General features: G+C 34.9%; 2 protein-coding genes across 2 annotated transcripts; one reads left to right on the top strand and one right to left on the bottom strand.

The window, feature by feature from the left end:
- Positions 1-2,567: 2,567 nt before the first annotated feature.
- LOC110739797 (TOM1-like protein 9) lies at positions 2,568-12,753 on the top strand. The gene is made up of 10 exons (XM_021920281.1): positions 2,568-3,140; positions 5,600-5,678; positions 6,179-6,277; positions 6,382-6,495; positions 6,697-6,857; positions 7,260-7,341; positions 8,067-8,152; positions 8,827-9,018; positions 11,000-11,478; positions 11,782-12,753. The coding sequence occupies exons 1-10, from the start codon at positions 3,040-3,042 to the stop codon at positions 12,402-12,404; spliced, it is 2,016 nt and encodes a 671-aa protein (XP_021775973.1). The 5' UTR covers positions 2,568-3,039; the 3' UTR covers positions 12,405-12,753.
- Positions 12,754-13,506: 753 nt separating this feature from the next.
- On the bottom strand, positions 13,507-18,884 carry LOC110739605. The gene is made up of 3 exons (XM_021920057.1): positions 18,600-18,884; positions 18,326-18,444; positions 13,507-13,728 (listed from the first exon to the last, which is right to left on the bottom strand). Exons 1-3 carry the CDS (start codon positions 18,737-18,739, stop codon positions 13,709-13,711), a joined length of 279 nt encoding a protein of 92 aa, XP_021775749.1. The 5' UTR covers positions 18,740-18,884; the 3' UTR covers positions 13,507-13,708.
- Between the last annotated feature and the right edge of the window lie 358 nt (positions 18,885-19,242).

Below are 19,242 nucleotides of genomic sequence, written 5' to 3'. Positions count from 1 at the left end.
GTTGTATTATTATTTTCCTTTCTTTCTGTGGATGTTTCCTCTCCCTAAAGGAAAATTGCAAAGAGCACAAGTTGTTTTTGCTTTATAGTAAAGTTTCCTCCTATATTAACCCTAGCATAATTTTTTGTTGTTAAAGATCAGTTGAAAAAGCTATTACAAGAATAAAGAATTATACAAGGAACTGTACACTAGAATGACATACTAATTTCTATATATTACTTTGTTTACTTCGTATTTAAGAGTAGTAAGAATTACTTTTGGAGATGAGAAAGCATCTAGCATCTAATCATCTATGCATCATAAACAATGTTTGGTTTTAACTAAGCTTATCTTGAACCCAGCTTGGCCTTCCTTCACTCCTTTATTCCATCCAAAAGAGTAGCTTTCTCGTCGAGTCCTTGACCTCATCATTGTCGATATTACATATGCTAAAATCGTCTATGGTTTCCTCAGTTCAAATACGGCGTACATAATACTTCTTCGCCCCTAAATAATAGACCACACCGGAGTGCGGATGTTTATAATAAATGTATAATTATTAACTTATTATTATCAAGTGCTATAATGCTATATTGAGTGCTCCATGACACTTATTGCATATAGGATGCTGACATTGCATGAGCTTTCAAAGGCTACAAATGGACAAACATATAAAGTCCACCCAAACGATTGAATTGAGATTTAAGGAGAAGGGAAGTAATGTGGCATAGTGGGATCCCATAAAATAAAATTGGTATGTTTGTGGTAATCCTATCTTCACCAAAGTTAAGGATTTGTTCACATCAATCTTCTTAACCTTTCATATTTTGTCAATTATTAGTTCATGCAACTTTTACAATGTTTTTCAAATTTTTTTTTGAGTGGATTTTTATTTATGGAGCTTTGAAAAAAACGAATACTAAAGTTTAAGCAATCTTCATACAAAGAACTTACACAAAAGAATTGGAAGTCTAATTAAACCCTAAAAGCGACAATAGCACGTAATAAACAAAATACAACATGAATTGAAATTCATAAAAAGATTCTCATATAAGAACACAACAATAGTAGGAAGCCTTTTTCACGAGGAGATTTCGGGATTTCTAATGTTCCAACTATTATCGGTACCTGTACAACATACTTAAGAATTAAGATCATGTTTTAGGCTGGATGGATAGAAGACAACATTGATTCCATGGCACATGCACTATACTGCTATACAATATTTGATGCCAACATGCTACTACAAGTGGCAAAAATGAATTAATACATACCGAGTAAGCAAATCAATCAATTGGTCTTAATTATGCCTATCTATAAGGTTATTATTATGACTTAATTTTGAGCCATGGCTAGCAGCCGCAACAGGAAATGTAATTATTGCCGGTCAATGCATATCTGACAATGGACAAATCTTTATCTTCCTATATATGATTACTTTTTCCTAATTAACTAAAGCTTATTATTTGAAATATTGAACCGAATAGAATTTAAGTCCATACATTTCCCCGTCTATTTTTTTTTTTATCCGATCTCTTGTAAATCAATGTGTTAAACAACAATATTAAATGGAGTATATGTTCGAAAATGTTAAATTTTATGTGACTTCATGTCAATAACTGTATACTTTGTATTAAGCATCAAAAATACGAAATACCAAGTATTATATATTCGTGTATTTTTGTGTGAAATTCTCACTTTGATGGATCACGTAAATAGTCTTTCATAGTGGGGTATTATAAGGGGAGTTATTCGTAGTTTGGACCAGAATTATCAGTTGTATTTGTTTGACATTAATCTTTCACTATCAAGGCTGGTCATTAATCTTGTCCATTTTAGTAGAATGGTCAGTTAAAAAAGTACGATACCTACTAATGGCATGTGTTGATATAAGATGAATCTTCTGATTATTTTTACTACATAAAACGTCAATAAGAATGAAAATTTATTACATAGTGGACTATTGTATGACATTGTATTACACAGAGTACATGTTAATTTTGTTAAACTTAAATCATCATTATGATTAAAATTGATTTTATCCTAATTATAAATTGAGTGCTACAAATTCTCACTCTCTATCATTTGCAAATGCTTTAAATTCAAATTTAATTTAATGATCTTTTAGCGTATGCAAGTATAACCGCATTGTGATTGGTTGATAGTTACAAGTACACAAGTTCATGTCTACATGATTATTATACAACAAAATCAAATTGTTTCTTTCCAAATAAATGATTGTTGACATTGACACATGCTTCGAGGACTCGTAAATGATGAGTATTTGATATGATATTAAAAAGAGTAAGAGTGTTTTCAATGTTTGTGATGTAACCGTGCAATTGTAGGTAACGAAAGTCACAAAACCATGTTTGTTACAATATCTATGGTTAACCGATAACTCTTCTCATAATGTTATACTTCGTATTTAACTTATACGGAGAATCAATTTGGGAGATTTATGAAAAAAAAAAAAAAAATTCATAATCCATACCCTTCAATATAAATTGACTTCTTGATTTTCATATGGTGGCCCATTCTATTTCACCTACAAAAATTACAATACAAAAGCCATGCCGTCCCAAAATTAGTTACAAAACCGCTGAAATAAACAAACAAAAATAAAATAAAAATTCCAATCCAACGGCTCCAAGAGAATTACCGGCATAAATGACATAACAAAATCACACGTGTCACAATCTTATCCTTTCTCCTTCCCTTTTTCGTGCTATATGAAAAGGAAATAACTATGAATTTCATTTTTGAGATGATCTCACATTTTTAATTTTCCCTATCGAATCCTCCAAGAGGAGGAACAGAGGAGAGAGAAAGAGTGAGGAGAGAGAAAATTTGAAAATTATCGAACTTTTGATTTCAATTTTTTTTGATTTTAGGGTTCATAATCCGATCCAGTAAGTTCAGTTTTACTAATCGGAGATTTAGCCGGAGAATTCTTGATTACCGGCGAAATTAGGCGCCGGAATTTGATTGATTACTTTTTGTTTGATTTGATTGAAATTTAGTTGAATTTTGGAAGATTGAAGAAGAATTTCGATAAAAATGGTGAATTCTATGGTGGAAAGAGCTACGTCCGATATGTTGATCGGACCTGATTGGGCTATGAACATCGAGATCTGTGATATGCTTAATCAGGATCCTGGGTAATTCAATTTTTATTTTGCTGTGATTACTGTTTGATTGTTTTATGATTGGTAATTAGGTTATTTTGAATGTTAAAAGCTAGGTTAATTGTAATTTTAGTTAATTTATTTAGTAGGGAAACTGCTAATTTGTAAATTTGATATCATGAGAAAAATTGGGTTAATTTTAAATGATTAGAGTTGGTGGATTTAGTAGAATTGGATAATTATTTGATTGATTTTCATGTGGTTGTAACCTGTATTGCCTGTTAATTAGGGTTCATTGTGTAACGGCTATTATAAATAGAATAATGTAGTGGTAAGGATTAAGGAGGAGCCTTTTTAGTGTGCTTTAATTGGTTTTGGAACTGTCATATGGAGTGTTTCTATTTTTAGCCAAGAATGGAGCTCATTTTACGGGGCAAACGGTATTCTTGAACGTTATTCTACTGTCGAAAGGACTTGCAAGAGAGTGTTGTGCATCTTGATAAAGAAGGCACTTGGGTGCTTTGTAATTGGATACAAGTTTGCAATTATTACTGAATTTAGTTGAATATTGCTTTTTCAACAATTTGATATGCATTATGGATAAGGGATTAGGGGCGCATTCATGATTATGAAACTTGTGGGAATGATGCAATCAAGGCAAATGTTAGGTGGTACCGTGACAGGGTACTATGGTGATTTTAGACTGTGGCTTACAAAGTACAAAGCTCATAAAATGGTGATTTGAATTGTCAGTTTCAGTGTAAAAGACTGTGTATACAAGGAATGCTCGGTTAGTTTGGTAGTCAAGGAATGCTCAATTAATTTGGTTGTCAAATGTGTGGGATTTAGACTCTGGCTTGATACTTTCATAGTGATCCTGTGGTGTTCAGTTTCTGGTCAGAACAGCATTTGTGCATCTTTTTGAGAGCCATGATATCACTCAATATATTGTGTTCGACACTCACTTCTTTAATGCTCATCTTTTACACATAATGAACCTGTGTTGGTCTTTAATTGTATGCATGGGACTTGCACCCCTTCAGCAGACCTACTCTTGATTGACAAGTAGAGGATTCTATTTTGTGGACTGTGTGGCTAGAGCAGAGTCTACATGTATTTCATGAAATGGCTGTCACATATGCTGTGGGATGAAGTCGTCTTGTTAGCTTCTTTAAGGGCTAAAGCGGTGGGGGCTGAGCCGCATTATTCTATAGGGAGATTCTAAGAAATTGGGATAATATGTAGCTGTGATAATTTGGGTTATTTTGTAAGGACACCTTGTACTCTTATTGTACTTTGGTGTTTGTTCGGTGCAGTTCTACTCAAATATTTACTTACCTAAAAGAAAATACTTTGTTGTGTCTTTTATTTCAAGAGTCTACATATTTTTACCTGCCACTACTTTTAATAGTATATGAATTATTATTGTACTTGATAGTACGTTAAATTATAATACCTATCATTTAAGAAGAGGCATTTGGATGTTCCACATAGATGTGGACAGGTGATACTAAGGGACGCAGAAATAAGTGATAAAGGAGGTAGAACTGAGATCTGTGGGAGCTACTGTTATCCTTGGTTTGATGTTATGGTGCTCTAGGAATCGTTCAGTATGATGTTTTCGGATGTGCATAATGTGCGTGTTTAGCCTTATACCTTCTCTTTTGTGTGTTTATTCATGATTTCACATCTTTGAAGCTGCAACTGGTTTCAAAAGTTGTATTTATTGTTGTCTTTCTATTAGCTTCTATTGAAGGGGTTAAAGGATAAGGTGCACTTTAGCATTTCTATTAAAAAATTTTTTTGGCATTTAATTTAACAAAATATTTTATGATTGATTGCAGATAATGAATATTAGTTATAGAATGTATAAAATTTTCAGAGTAACCCATCATATTCCCATATTATATAGTCTTTATTCTTTTATGTTCTACCCACCTTCTGTAAATACATGATTTTAGAAAATTTTGAAAAAGGTGAGTGGGTGTAAAATTAGTAGAGTAAGCTAAGAGAGAGGGTATAGAAAAGTGGTGAGTGTGTGGAAAGGTGAATTAAGTAAGGGGGGGTGTGTGGAAAGGTGTGATTGTTGTGGGATAAGAGGGCTAAAATGATAAAGGATCAAAGGGGCATGCTTAAATTAGAGTAAATCTATGTGAGTAGAACAAAAAAGAAGCAATAAATGAAAAGTGAGTAAAACAAATAAGAACGGTGGAGTACAGTTATTATTAGAAAGGAACCAAGGAATTAAGAAGAACATTAGGCAATGTAATGTGATTCATGTAATTAGCTAGAAGGACATCACTTTGTCAGGTGCCCCTGTGGAATTTTCTCCAACACTTGTTACCTTAAGCATAGCTTTTGACACCAAGGCCAGTGTCCTATATGAGTTTTGTTGCTAATAGCTAGGTCTGAAGTCTGCTGTTGTTGTCTGTACACAATTTTTTATGCAAATGGATTTTATTGGTTAAGTGTTGCTTCTTTTGTCTATCCAGGCAAGCTAAGGATGTTGTGAAGGGCATAAAGAGGCGTATTGGGAGCAGGAACTCGAAGGTTCAGCTTCTAGCTCTAACGGTGAGCCTCTTACAGAAATATTAACTGTAATTCTTCATTTTTTTGAGCAGTTGTAACTTTCATGCTTATTCTTCCCAATTGTTGTCTATCCTTGGGTAAGGTCGTGTACTTTCTCTCACACCACCTTTGGAAGGATAAATATGGGTTTTGTTTTATATTTTTTTTAACCTTTTGTTCTAACAGTATTCTTATTTACGTCTCATAGTTTATTTATGATTAATATATTATATTGTCATTTAGTTGACATGGGAGCAGAAATGAGCTATGATTGCTTGATTATTTTTGTTGGCTTGTGCTTGCTTATTTCTTTAAATCTTAATTAGTCATGTTGGTCTATTGTGTTTGCAAACTGATTGACCAACAGATCAATGGACAAAGATAGTCTTATTTTAGTATATCTTCTTAGTTTGCAAAAAGGCTTGTTGTCTGTTTATAGCTTGTCTTCTTCATATGTTGCAGTGAACTAAATTGGTTATTTTATCTGCATACTGCAAATATAGCTGCTGGAGACAATTGTAAAGAACTGTGGGGATATCGTACATATGCATGTAGCAGAGAAAGATCTACCTCACGAGATGGTGAAAATTACTAAAAAGAAGGTCTGGGAATTTTGTTATGTTTTAAAAAGAGCAGATGACTGTTGCTATATTGACTTTTCAGTTTTTGAGGTTCTGGCTCATGTTACTTTTTATTTTTGTTGTAGCCTGATTTTCATGTCAAGGAGAAGATATTGATTCTTATAGATACTTGGCAAGAAGCTTTTGGTGGACCCAGAGCACGATACCCGCAGTATTATGCTGCTTACCAGGAGTTATTGGTATTTTTTTTTTACTGTTGCCTCACTTGTTTTGACTCTAGAAGGGTAAAATTTGTATTATGCTCTAAAATTAGTATGATGCAGTTTTTTTTTTTTTTTTTTTTTTTTTTTTTTTTTTCTATGCAGTGGTTTCATGGGACTTTCCTGATATTAATGCTTTTTCTTTAATCATAGTATGATTATATGCTGCTTTTGTATCAGCGTGCAGGTGCAGTTTTTCCTCAGAGAACAGAAAGGTCGGCTCCTGTATTTACACCACCACAAACACAGCCTCTGTCTAATTATCCTTCGAATGTGCTCAATTCAGAGCAGCGTCCAGAGTCAGCAGAGGCTTCTGCAGAGACTGAGTTTCCCACCTTAAGGTTTATTTTCCAACCCCTTTAGCCATAGTTTTGGATGATCAATATTTATTTTCTTTATTTTTGTTCTCCCCCTTTTGAGTGGGATTATGTTATTTTGTTCCTCAGTTTTCAACTATTTAACCCTTAGATGTTGTAGTAAAACTATTCAAGTGATGCCTTATAAAAGCTGTTATTTATAATTCAAAACTCTAAAGTATTTTGGAATTGAGCAAATTCATTGAGGGGCAGAGGAATTTAGGCTTTCTGGCATGCTAGTGTCTGATGAGCTCGGATTCATCTGCCGAGCAAGGGGAAAGCCTTTTCTATTTTACTTTATTAATAATATTATTATCAAAGAATAGCATTAGATTTACCCCCTAAGGATTCTTTGTTCTTTGCACTTATTATTTCCCTTTTGAATAGCTTGTCAGAAATGCAGAATGCACGAGGGATTATGGATGTGTTGTCTGAAATGCTAAGTGCAATTGATCCATCTAACAAAGAGGTAAATGTTGTTTATTATTCAAATTTTTATTTGTAGTTGAAAAAGGTAAATGTCAACACCACTTCTTTAAGCTTCTAGGGAAATGGTCTTTTGCTAGAATAGAAGGTACCTCTTTGAGAAAATTTTGCACTACCTGTGAACAGTAACATAAAATCAAAGGGCATGATTTGTAAACTTAGTTAGTCACATGAGTATTAGTCATACTACTCCCTGCCAACTGCTGGTTGTTATTTATCAGCAGGTAGATGTTAGTTATCCTTTAATTAGATTGACTTAATGGTGTTCAAAGAAACTATTTGTTGAGGTAGTGGATTAACTTTATCAACATGACAAACATTGATCTTGAATTAAAGGATATCTTTCTTCCATCAATTCTAAGAATGGGCACTATCCAAGGCAGGATCTTGTTGGGGGGAACTGTTTTATGGAAAACATCTCTTGCGATAACAGAGAGCCTGTTTTCATTTGTGATTAGGCCACTTGAATGTCAAAAACTTTAACTAGTATGTGCTACACAAATAGCAAGTATTATCAACAGTTAGTTAAATAGGCCATTGTTATTTTAAGTTACTCTATTTCCTAGCCAGAAAGGTGAATTTTTGGCTCTGTATTGGGAATTGAGCAGCTTTAAATTTCTAATGACATTTTTTGAATAGTACTGCGTCTGTTGGTATTTTTATTTGTCAATTTATGGTATTTATTTCTTCCCCTGGCGATCTTTGCAGGGCCTTAGACAGGAGGTAATCGTTGATTTGGTTGAACAATGCCGAACATACAAGCAAAGAGTTGTCCATTTAGTTAATTCGACTTCGTAAGGCCTACTTCTCTGACATTGCTCTTGGAAATTAGGTGTATGGGGAGGGGGGGGGGGAATCATTTGTTTGATTTATTTAGTTATGCTTATTAGTTAAAGCACAGCTAAATATGGCCATGTGAAGTTTGAATTGAAGAATTCCTTGTGAGTTAACCTTTTTTTTTTTTTTTTATTTTTTTTTTTTGAGCTTTAGATTTTGACAATTTTTAACAGAGAACCCATTGCCAAGATAGAATCGGCTCATTTAGGCATCTATGCATGATAGTTTGTTAATTTTTTAAAACAATTTGTACATGCTTTTTTTCCCTACTAAAATTGCAGTAACAAGAGTTATCATCCATAGCTGTGCTTTTGCTTTGTTCATCAAGCCAAACTGCTAAAGTGTGTACTTTTATATTATTCTGCTCTCTGTTTCTGCCTTGCCCTTTGGCTTAGCTCTCTTACTGGTAAAAGGCTGATTATGTACATGATTATGGTGTGGTAGTAAGGTTTTATTAGTTACTCTTAACTTGTACTACAGATTGTACTTGTGTCTGTGTAGTTGATATTTCTTCTTCTGATGGATTTGGCTGCAACTTCTGAAAGATCTAATAATCTGTTCAACTTTTGTGATGTGAAGTTAGATTAGTTAGATTGTTGTTCTCTGAAGTTAAACATCATACTGGTTTCAGGGATGAATCACTGCTTTGCCAAGGCCTGGCTTTGAATGATGACTTGCAGAGAGTGCTTGCAAAGCATGAAGCTATTTCTTCGGGAATAAAAGTACCGCAAGAGAACTCGAAACCTGAATCTAGTAAAGGGCTCGTAGATGTTGATGCTCCTTTGGTTGATACAGGAGAAAGCAGCAAACAAACTGATGGAAGGTACGTCTGCATTGATTGTATAATTCTGAATTATATTGTCTGTTTGGCTTAACTAGTTAGTAGTTATGTTTCTCGGTGTTTACAATTTGTGTAAATGGCTTGGCCCAAACTTTGTATAGAGAAATTAACTGACATGTCTATGTTTGTTGTCGTCACATTGCTTGTGCTTGGTATTGTGATTTATCTGTATGCAGCGGATGGGGCTTAGACAATAAATGTTAACACAATGGGCCAAAGTTGTCTGACTAAGTTGACCAGGTCAGCTGGGAACCTATTGAATATTGGGTGTTAGGGGCCAGGAAATTCCTGTCAAGCATGGGTTAAAAACAAGGTTTAGACTGGGCTACTTGGTCTTGTGTAAAATACTAGTTTTAAATGCTGTAGATTGTTAGAATGGCTGGGATGCTTCAGAAATGTTCTTGGTATTTTTTGACATTCCCATGTGCATATATCAAGTTTTGAGTGTGTGACCACTGACAGAGAGTATTTTTGAAGTATATCAGACACTGTAAAATTATGTTTTGACCAATCATATCCTGCTATTGATTGAAGGACTTAACTTCTGGATAACTTGTACTCCCTCCGTTCCTGAAAGTTCGACTCACTTTGCATTCGCACGGTCTCCAATGAACATCTTTGACCATTAATAAATTCGGCTATGTATAAGTAAAAATTTTAAAAAGTTGATATTTGAAAAATTTATCATTAGGGGAATCTCATAAGATCAAATTTGTTAATTTATTTTGATTGTATAAATCATAAAAGGTGGTCAAAGTTATTTTTACCACATGAATAGTAAGTGAGTCGAATTTTCAGGAACGAAGGTAGTATAAATAATTAGAATTTCGCCCATCTTATGTAAATTGCTTTTTTGGGATAAGTTGGAATAAATATATAATTATTCTAACTTTTTTAGCTCGTTTAAGGGCTATCTTGAGGAGTGTCATCATTTGGGAATTATGAAATACAGCACCTAAAATTGTGATCAACTGAACTAATCGTTCGCTTCCAATAATTAATCAGTTAATGATACACCTCTTCCATCTCCCCCTAGTTTGGCATAGACTAGTGGTAGAACCAATTTTTTGAGGGTAATAATGAGCTAGGGACCTCCAATTCAGCTTTACAACTTTTTTAAGGTGCTTCTATGCTCATTGGGTAGTTGGGTTATAGATGATTTTACTACCTGATTCAAATTGAATACTCCATATTGTTTGTATAACAACCTGCGTTTTTTCAGGTGATATTTTTGACCATTAATCTCTCAAATATAATGGCTACATTTTAAAAATACTAATTTTCATACTTCCTCCGTTTTTTTAATATTGCACCACTTGCTTTTTAAGGAAGATCACAAATATTGCACCATTTCTATTTTAGGAAAAGAAATATTTGTGTTCACACTACAAATACCAAATATACTCTTACTTTTCAACACTTGATTTTTTAGTTTATGTATACCATTACATGGGCAATCTTGTATTTTTACCTTTCTCTCTCATCCTTGTTTCCACTACCAAAAATCTTGTGCCCAACTCTTATTGTGCAATAAAAAAAGAACTGAGGAAGTATCATTTAATTCTTGTTGAGATCATTACTTGAAATTTGAAAGAATTTAACGGAAATGTTTTTTGAACAATATGGGCTAGATATCAAAGTAAAAATTGAATTAATGTTGATGGAATAGTAAGGTAGTAAGCTAGGCCAAAAGTGGTGGATAGTATTTTGGTTTATTTTGTGAGAAGCTCCAAAATCCAAATTAAACCAAGAGTTTGGCTATGAGCATTTTTATTTCCGGTATATCTACATTTAATAGGATAGTTGACCATGGTATTGGTGACTTTGCCATAAGCTCACATGCATCACTGATTCACTCTAAATGTAAAAGTATTGAGCAACCCATTCAAATTACATTTTACATTTAATTATTAATAACTTATTTTCTACTCATTTTTTTTTTCTCATCGATATTATTTTGTAGCTCTGCCTCAGGTGCAACTCCTCCAGCTTCCCAAGCAAATGGCTCTGTAGCCACAACGGACAAAGCATTGTCCAAAATTGACCTCCTGAGTGGTGATCTTTTAGGTGATGATTTTAGTACTCCAACTGCACAGGACTCGTTGGCTCTAGTTCCGGTGTCTGCACCTCCGCCTTCAAGTCCTATTCCTTCTGAGCATAATGCTTTAGCTCTTGTCAACATGTTTTCGATGGACAACACTCCAGAATCCTCAAATTCACAGCATGCCTTTTCTGGTGGACAAGGTCAGCCATATCCTTTGGGCCCAGAACATCCACAGCAGCATAATTTTCAACCGGGGCAACCAACACCATATGCAAATGGAATGGCTCCAGGTATGGGGCTGCCTCAGTATGAACAGGCCGGATATTCACAACCTGCAGGAGCTTCCTGGAATCCGCAAGTTGCTCAGCAGCAGCCACAGCCTGCATCACCTGTCTATGGTGATTTACTCTTCTCTTTTGCTCTTTTTTAAGCCATGATAGAGACTGAAATTTCTTATGGTAGATCTATATTACTCTTCTACTCATTTTACTGCTAGCTCATTGGTCAGTTATTTAACAAAAAGTAACTTGGCACGGGTAATCAGCATCTGGTCTTTCACTTTGGGATAAATAGATGATCTGTACACATTGCCCTTGTTGACACTTGTAGTCCAAGTCCGAATAGTATATAGGAGGTAGGTCGGACTTGCAGTTATGATGTTGTTGCCTTTCACTGATATGTCATTACATTTGGCCTTTCAGGTTCTCAGAATGGAGGGTCATTGCCACCACCACCATGGGAGTCTCAGCCTGCTGATACCAACCAGCCATTCACTCCTCAATATTCTTCTTCAATGCAAGCCTCGTCGGTAGCTGTCCAACAATCACCAAATTTCCAGGGTGGTGTGCATCCGTTTGCACCTCAACCACCTGGAAATGATCAAGCTGTAGGAATGTACGCACCGCACATGGCAGGTGGTCATATGCCAGGAATGAATGTGCAACCTGTGATGAACCAAATGCCAGGCATGTACCCTCAGCCTTATCAAGGAGGACAGATGATGGGTATGGTTCCTCAGGCAATGCCAGTTCCCCAGATGAACTCTATGTATCCAGCTCAAATGTATGGAAATCAAATGGCAGCTTATGGCTATGGTTATGCGCAGCAGCCTGATGCTCAATATCTTGATCAGAGAATGTACGGTTTGTCTATGAGAGATGACAGTTCTCTGAAGAATGCTTCCAACCAGAATTCGATGGCTTCTTACTTGCCTCCTATGAGGCAGAAACCTAAGGGAGACGATAAGCTGTTTGGAGATCTGGTTGATATGGCGAAATCGAAGCCTGGAGGAAAAGCCGCCCCTAGTAGGACCGGGAGTGTGTGATATCGCGGCTTGTTATTGCATTATAATCTAGATGTTTTTGGAAAATTAGCTTGCTTTGCTAACTTGACTCACTTTGTTTCATTTATTTTCCATCCTTTTTTTTTTTTCGGGGAGATTTTCTGCCTTCCTCAACAACTGAAAAATTCTAGTATTCTAGTATATACGTCTTTTTTGCTATTTCCCCCAAGTTTGAGCGTATCTCTATGTGGGCATTGAATTTGATGTACATCACCTTATAGTCAGGTTGAATTGATTTGGAAAACTCTTCTCCTTTTTTCTCTTAAAATAAATTCTTGTAGTCACATTACTCACATTTTGCTTGTAATGAAAGCACTAGGTGATTATTTAATGCGTTTATTATTTTTTATTTTTACATTATTATTATTTATTTCTGTAGTGTATTGTTTCATTTTGTAATCTAATCTTATAAATGAGATCATTTATGTGTATTGTTTATACTCTCTGTTATTTGCATTGTATTTTCTTTAATTTTCTTGAAGCGTGAAAGTATTTTGTTGACTCGATATAGTGAGGCACCACAGCAATTAGTCTTTCCTCTCAATATCTTAACAGTGTGTGTCAAGGAGGCGGGGGGTGTTAGGGAGAGAGACGGTCTTAGATTAACTTATTTTGGGGCGTCAGAATATACCTTACCTTTTGAAAATAATACTAGCACGTTAAAGTATGGTTGAAGTCATTTTGAAATCAGTCTTCACGTCCATCTCCATACCTAAATCGTCCAGTATGTTTTTATGAGAAGATCAATAGAAAATACTATGCTGTGATCAATCAATTATGGAGAACGGTATAATTGACATTGCTACCTGTTGTAGAGTTGCAAAGCAAAGTCACTAGGCTATATGATTTGAGAAAACCTGTTGAAAGTTTGTTAAAGCATTGAAATAGAAAGGGTGATTTTATTTCTGATTCACAAAAGGGGTGGATAAACTCAATGTTGATCACGTTCCCTGCGACCTGTATTATAACATCATCAGTGACTGCATGGGCCTTCAGAGAAATGAGGTAGAGTTTTGCTAGAATGGATGCAATGAGACTCAAATCCAATCCTCCAAGGCGAAAGTGACAATGATACTCAAATCCATTTCAAGAAATCAAAAACTTTGAAGGCAGCTTAATAATCATTGGCAGATATATTTAGTATTTTAACCAACCAAAACATGCAATGTTGTGTTCTCCTTGATGCTACATAAAATCGATGGTGATAAAAAGGGGGGAATCTGGCTCTCCAAGTATTCCTTCTTGCAGGAGCTCCTGGGTACCATCCAAAATAGTCGAACATGCTATCATAAAGGCATTGACATGCCTGCAATAAGAACCAAACAAGAAATTTTAGTCAACAACTTAAAAGTTATGAAACAGTCAATTCCAAGAATAGTAAGGATGAATATTTAACGAAAATAAGGTATAGAACACACGTGGATATTTACAAAAAAAGTATAAAACACTGGTGTCATCCTAAAAAAATCATGATCACATGATGCTCAACTATCGCCGAAACATGCCACATGTCCATTTGACTTAATTTCAATGAAATACATTCTCATGCTGTGTCCCATAGCCAGATCACGACAGAGCACTATCAGCAAAAACACTATTAGCTTTGTTTGAAGTTGCCTGGAATCTAGCTAGCTGATAACATTACATGCAGTTCACAAGAGTTCCTTCCCTCAGGTGATTTCTTTAGGGCTGGTATTGCAAGTATGGTTATAATCCGGGCAGATGGAAGAAAAGCTGACCTTTTTATCTTCTCATTCCGTTTGAGAAAATGACAAAGCAACAAGTGTGACTGACTTGACTGTGCTCTAATTTATTAGGAAAAACAGACGTGCGCAGGTACCATATAAATATATAGTACGAAAAAACATGTTTGCTACTTGCTACTTAAAGCACACCAAATAAAAACCCTCAATCTAAGACCTAGCATTCTAAAAGCTACATCTTACAAGACATAAGTTACTGTCAAGTACCAAATAGCTCAACCTAAGCAAAAAATTTGCCTAGTAATGTCTATTGGCAACTACCAGCACAAATGAATCCTATAAACATCAGGAGCAAAGCTTAAGTTAACGTGTTCAAAGTAGCATACACATAGCTATAAAGGTTGCCTGTATGCAAAAGAAAGAATTTCCTACTTATTTCCTACTTGCCGAATGGTCTAGAATCTACTACACCATACATCTGTTACTTGGCACAGACTACTGTGACTCAAATTCCCCATCCAATAAACAATGTACCACTGTGTCAAGGAAACAATGGTAGGTGATGCAACTACAAAGCCAGATGATGATTAGAAAACATTTACCAAAACTTATATGAACTCGTGATATTAACACATTGTCCCGGCCTGAAGAAGAGCAATGAACATAGCATACAGCTTTCTACTTTCGGCAACAGGAGAAAAAAGGAACAAGAAAGCACATCATATAACCTCCTAAACTCAAGGAGCCATGAGATAAAGATATTTCTCTTTCCTTCTGGTAGTATAAATGCATTATACATTGAACGTAACGTCAAAGAGGTGGGAGAGAGAAAACTTTGTTCCGAATTTGATATATGGTAATCCTAAACTCAGATTAGTTGATCAACAGAATGGAAATAATCCCTTGCAGCCTTGAAGGAAACACAGGCGGTTTCAAACTCAGCAAAAGATCATCAAACTGTGTAGCACAAAGTTAATAAGTGCTCCCAAAACCTTTTCTAGCAACCTTATCAGCATAAAAAAATTACTAGCGATTTCCAAGTCAATAAAGTGGATCACTTGCCAGAGTTGCCACCATCCAAATTTTCTCATTTATTTGATGGACAAAAATTTTTTAAGTTACGGATCTACAGCCAGCAAGGTTAACTAAAATAGACCTAATACAACCACAAAGAACCCATTTCCTATAAAGGGGAAAATTTAACCTTGGTAGATTTTCCTTATTCATGTGGGCATATACAAAATAACAAAGTAGAAAATCAGCTCAAGACAAATACAACTTTCGCTTTCCTAAGTTCCCTTAGGTGTAACCATTTTGCAGTTTTCGTTAAGTGTAATCATTTTGCAGTTTTCGTTAATCAAGAATTTTCCCCACTATCTATCTTACCTATGTAACACCAAGTTGTATATTAAACACCAACTAGGATCAAAATCAAGACAATTAAACTTCACAACACAACCCCATTTTACAAATTAATTCACCATAGGGAAACATAAAATCAAAACATATGAGAATTGTAGGTAGAAAGCCCCTTTGATGTGAAAAAACCAAGGGATTTGTGAGGACATTGAGGAGTCCACCCTTACTTCTCTAAGAGTAATAAAGTAAGGGTAAATTGGTACAAGATCCCAATTCATTCTTACTAAGGTTTAAGACCAACCAAGAAGTTCATACATTTGCGTTTAACAATTATACGACCAAGACGAAGAATATCATAAAAACACAAAGATTTTGTCCAGCTCTAATTCCAGTGAACTAGAACGTGAAACTACGACAACACCAGATTGAAGCCTCAAATGTCCCCAGCTTATTGTCTAAGCTTTACCTGAACTACATTTATACTTCGAGCAAACCACTTTGCCATTTTAAATCTGTACATTAATAACAACTCTAAATCTCCTCTGTACTTGTATTTTTCCTTCATGTGAAAATCTAATCAGCCCCAACCCTCAAACCTTTATATAATTTGGATTTAGCTTAACATCCCTCATAGCTTATGTTGAAAGCCATGCTATAATAATTTGGGCTTCATCTAAAACCTTATGCCTCTAGTGGGCTGGATCCACAACAATATCCCCCTCTAGCTCAGCACGAGTAAATACAATCCCTTCATGATTACTTGAACCTTATGCCAACAATCCTACTATAAATCTCAAGCTTTATTCAAGAACAACCTTTGTCAGCATGTGGGCACCATTCTTGTTAGTGTGGAATTTTTTGGTTACATTTGTATCTAGATCACATCTGGCAACCAATAATACCTAGCATCAATATGTTTGGTGCAAGCATAGTACAATACATTTTATCTCGAATCTATAACACTAATACTTCATAATATTATCACATAATACTTTATGCTCATTATGCTTAACAACCCAACTTTCTCGAAGGAAGCACTTAAGCCTCTACATCTATGGCTATGCTTCCACAACTCCAATATTCCGCCTCAATGGTTGTAATAATACACATTTTTGTATTCTTGAGAACATTATCCTTTAAGTATAGATTTGCCACATACATTACACAAACTCAATTTGGAAGTGCCACACAATTATGCAACAATCTATTTCCTTGATAATAACTATCGGCTAACTAAATCAATTGCTTGTGCAAGCCCTCACACACCATAACATATATGGGATACCAAATAATCAGTAGCAGCAAATAAAGAATTTTGTTGAGGGTCCAACCTACTCGACGCATAAAGTAATTCATTAACTTCTGCTATTATATGTTGGGTGAGGCCTAATATTTATCTGTTGGACTTTATGATGTAGCTTTGATAAGCATATTAGAAGGGTGTAAACTAAGTCTAAAAAAGGGTTAAAGAGTTGATGAGCTTTCACAAGAAAAATGCAAGAAAGAACGAAGAAACAATGGTTTTAGATGAAATTAGAGCTGCTACCACTACATGGGTTTCATGGAGCAATTTCAATCAAGAGGTCCGATCGAGGGGTGAATGTGGTTCGATTTAGCTGAAACTTGGATAGCTAGCTTGTTGGGGACACATGAGGCTACAATTATAGATTGAGTGATCGAGCTCCAATCTTCTTATGTTTGATATTATTAATGTTGTGAATTTTGTGAGACTTACTTGAGTTTCATGTACCCTTAATTTATTATAATAAGAGGAAAAAAAGGGGGAAAACTATTCATGCCTTGTGGTTTTTACTTTTCACATTGAAGGGGTAATTCATTCGCCTTACTGGGAGTGCTCTATGGCGTTTAGGCGCTTTCTTTAAGCCTTTTTCACTTAAGGAAAGTGTAAGTCTCACTTGAGCAAAGGTTAGACACAAGTGTGATATTTACCCAACATTGTTTGTCCTTTTAATTCCAACTTAAGTGAATTGCTCCTATTGCCAATTGTTTTAGGAGGGAATCTCGATTACACATTAGTCTCTCCTCTCTCTTAATCCCCGTCACTAACAACTTCCTTCAAAGTTTATACCTTTTACAAAAAAAAAAAAAAAAAAAAAAAAAATATAAATACCGTAATATCCTACAACTCTGTTTTATGTTCCATTCCATTAAAATAATTTCACATAGCCTCATAACTATCTTTTCCTAAGCACCAACTATAACTAAACAAACATAACTGAAATTAGACAAATAATAACCCCACTAGTGTGTGCCCGATGCCCCGAGTTGCTAGTTTATGTAGTTCTGTAATTTAGTAATTATGTATGATTGTTTATATAGTTAGTGTATGTAGTGGTTCGAGCGTTGCCTTGTATGTCACTATTTTTTTTTACCGTATATGTATTTATATTCTAATCTTATGAAAAATAAATGAATTATATTACGTCTAATTTACTTAATAAATGAAAGGATATATAATATTATGTGAAATTTGAAACATTAATAAAAGTTGGTTGAGATGGTAAATGTATTACCTTTATGTATGAGTAATGAAGTGGCAAACTTATGTGATGCATATACTTTCGATAGTAGCGTGACATTGTGACATGGCGCATATACTTTGAAAAGTGCCACGTGGCACATTTCCTTTAAAAGTAACATATATATATATATATATGAACATGGTCAACATTTTAGGTTTCTATAGAAAACCGTATTGGGCGATGATTCGTATTGAATTCGATCGAAGACATTATCAACTAATCTAGGTTACACCCACATACACTTGGTCAAAACAAAACAGCATTAGGTAAAGAAGAGGAGAGAGAAAAAGAAAGAGACCTTGAGGAACTAAACACCAACTCTGGGAATCAACAGATAATACAGACTGTAATCTAGCAGAAGCAATTGCGCTGTGCAACGGCAACATTGTAAGTAAGCAGCTTGCTTCAACAGGTAACCTAAAACCCCACAAAAACCCAGATTCAATTAACATCACAAAATCTCAAAATTTTCAAAACACAAATTCATCCAAATGATTAATCAAAGAATCAAAAGACAAAATTTTTAACAAGAGATTAAAAAAATAAATAAATAAATAAATAAAAAATAAAACCTTGAAATACGAGGAATGCGCTTAGTAGAAGAAGAAACTGGAGATGGGGTGGTTGATTTGAATAAGTTAGCAATTGTAGGAATTGATTTGCATCTTCCTCGTATTGTTGATAATCTGGAGAGAATTGCTGTTGAGCTCATTTTTTACTTATTTTTTGCCCTATTTCCAGATTTTTGAGTTTTTTTTTAGTGAGGATGAACCAAGAAGTTGAGGAAACGCAGTTTTTTTTTTCTGGAATTTTATTTTCTTTTTCGTTTGAGTCTCTTTGACTTGGGTTGCCTACATCAGGCCCAAGAAGAAGATGTACAAAGTGCAATAATACAATGTCCCCCGAAAATTACTGGAAAAAGGATGTTATCTCGAAAGGATATTATAGTTCAAAATTTACATGTAGATAGAATATATTTGGGGAATTTTTTTATTTATTTTTTTTGGTGTTCCACCCGGTTTACTCTTTGGGCTAATTTGGATTCGAGGTCTGGATGGTTAGGTTTTAGTCTCCTACCAAGTGTAGTCCCAATCACCACTACACCAATTTACCAATTGGTAGGAAAACTATAAGCATATGCTTCGAATGCTACCAACATTTATGCCATAATCTGGTAAATTTGATGAGATGAACATATAGATCAACAACATTTTT

Source organism: Chenopodium quinoa, unplaced genomic scaffold (assembly GCF_001683475.1).
Source record: "Chenopodium quinoa cultivar QQ74 unplaced genomic scaffold, ASM168347v1, whole genome shotgun sequence".
Taxonomy (NCBI): Eukaryota; Viridiplantae; Streptophyta; class Magnoliopsida; order Caryophyllales; family Amaranthaceae; genus Chenopodium; species Chenopodium quinoa.
The sequence above is the reverse complement of the archived record's forward strand: the minus strand, read 5'-3'. Positions and strand labels throughout refer to the sequence as shown.

Bases quoted from the DNA above. Each gene is read 5' to 3' on its own strand.
- LOC110739797 (XM_021920281.1), top strand. From the start codon at position 3,040: ATGGTGAATTCTATGGTGGAAAGAGCTACGTCCGATATGTTGATCGGA. The intron at 6,858-7,259 runs GTTTATTTTCCA...CCTTTTGAATAG, and splicing joins ACTGAGTTTCCCACCTTAAG to CTTGTCAGAAATGCAGAATG. The intron at 9,019-10,999 runs GTACGTCTGCAT...ATTATTTTGTAG, and splicing joins AGCAAACAAACTGATGGAAG to CTCTGCCTCAGGTGCAACTC.
- LOC110739605 (XM_021920057.1), bottom strand. From the start codon at position 18,739: ATGAGCTCAACAGCAATTCTCTCCAGATTATCAACAATACGAGGAAGA. The intron at 18,445-18,599 runs GTTTTATTTTTT...GTGGGGTTTTAG, and splicing joins CGCATTCCTCGTATTTCAAG to GTTACCTGTTGAAGCAAGCT. The intron at 13,729-18,325 runs GTCTCTTTCTTT...TTCTTATTGCAG, and splicing joins TTGGTGTTTAGTTCCTCAAG to GCATGTCAATGCCTTTATGA.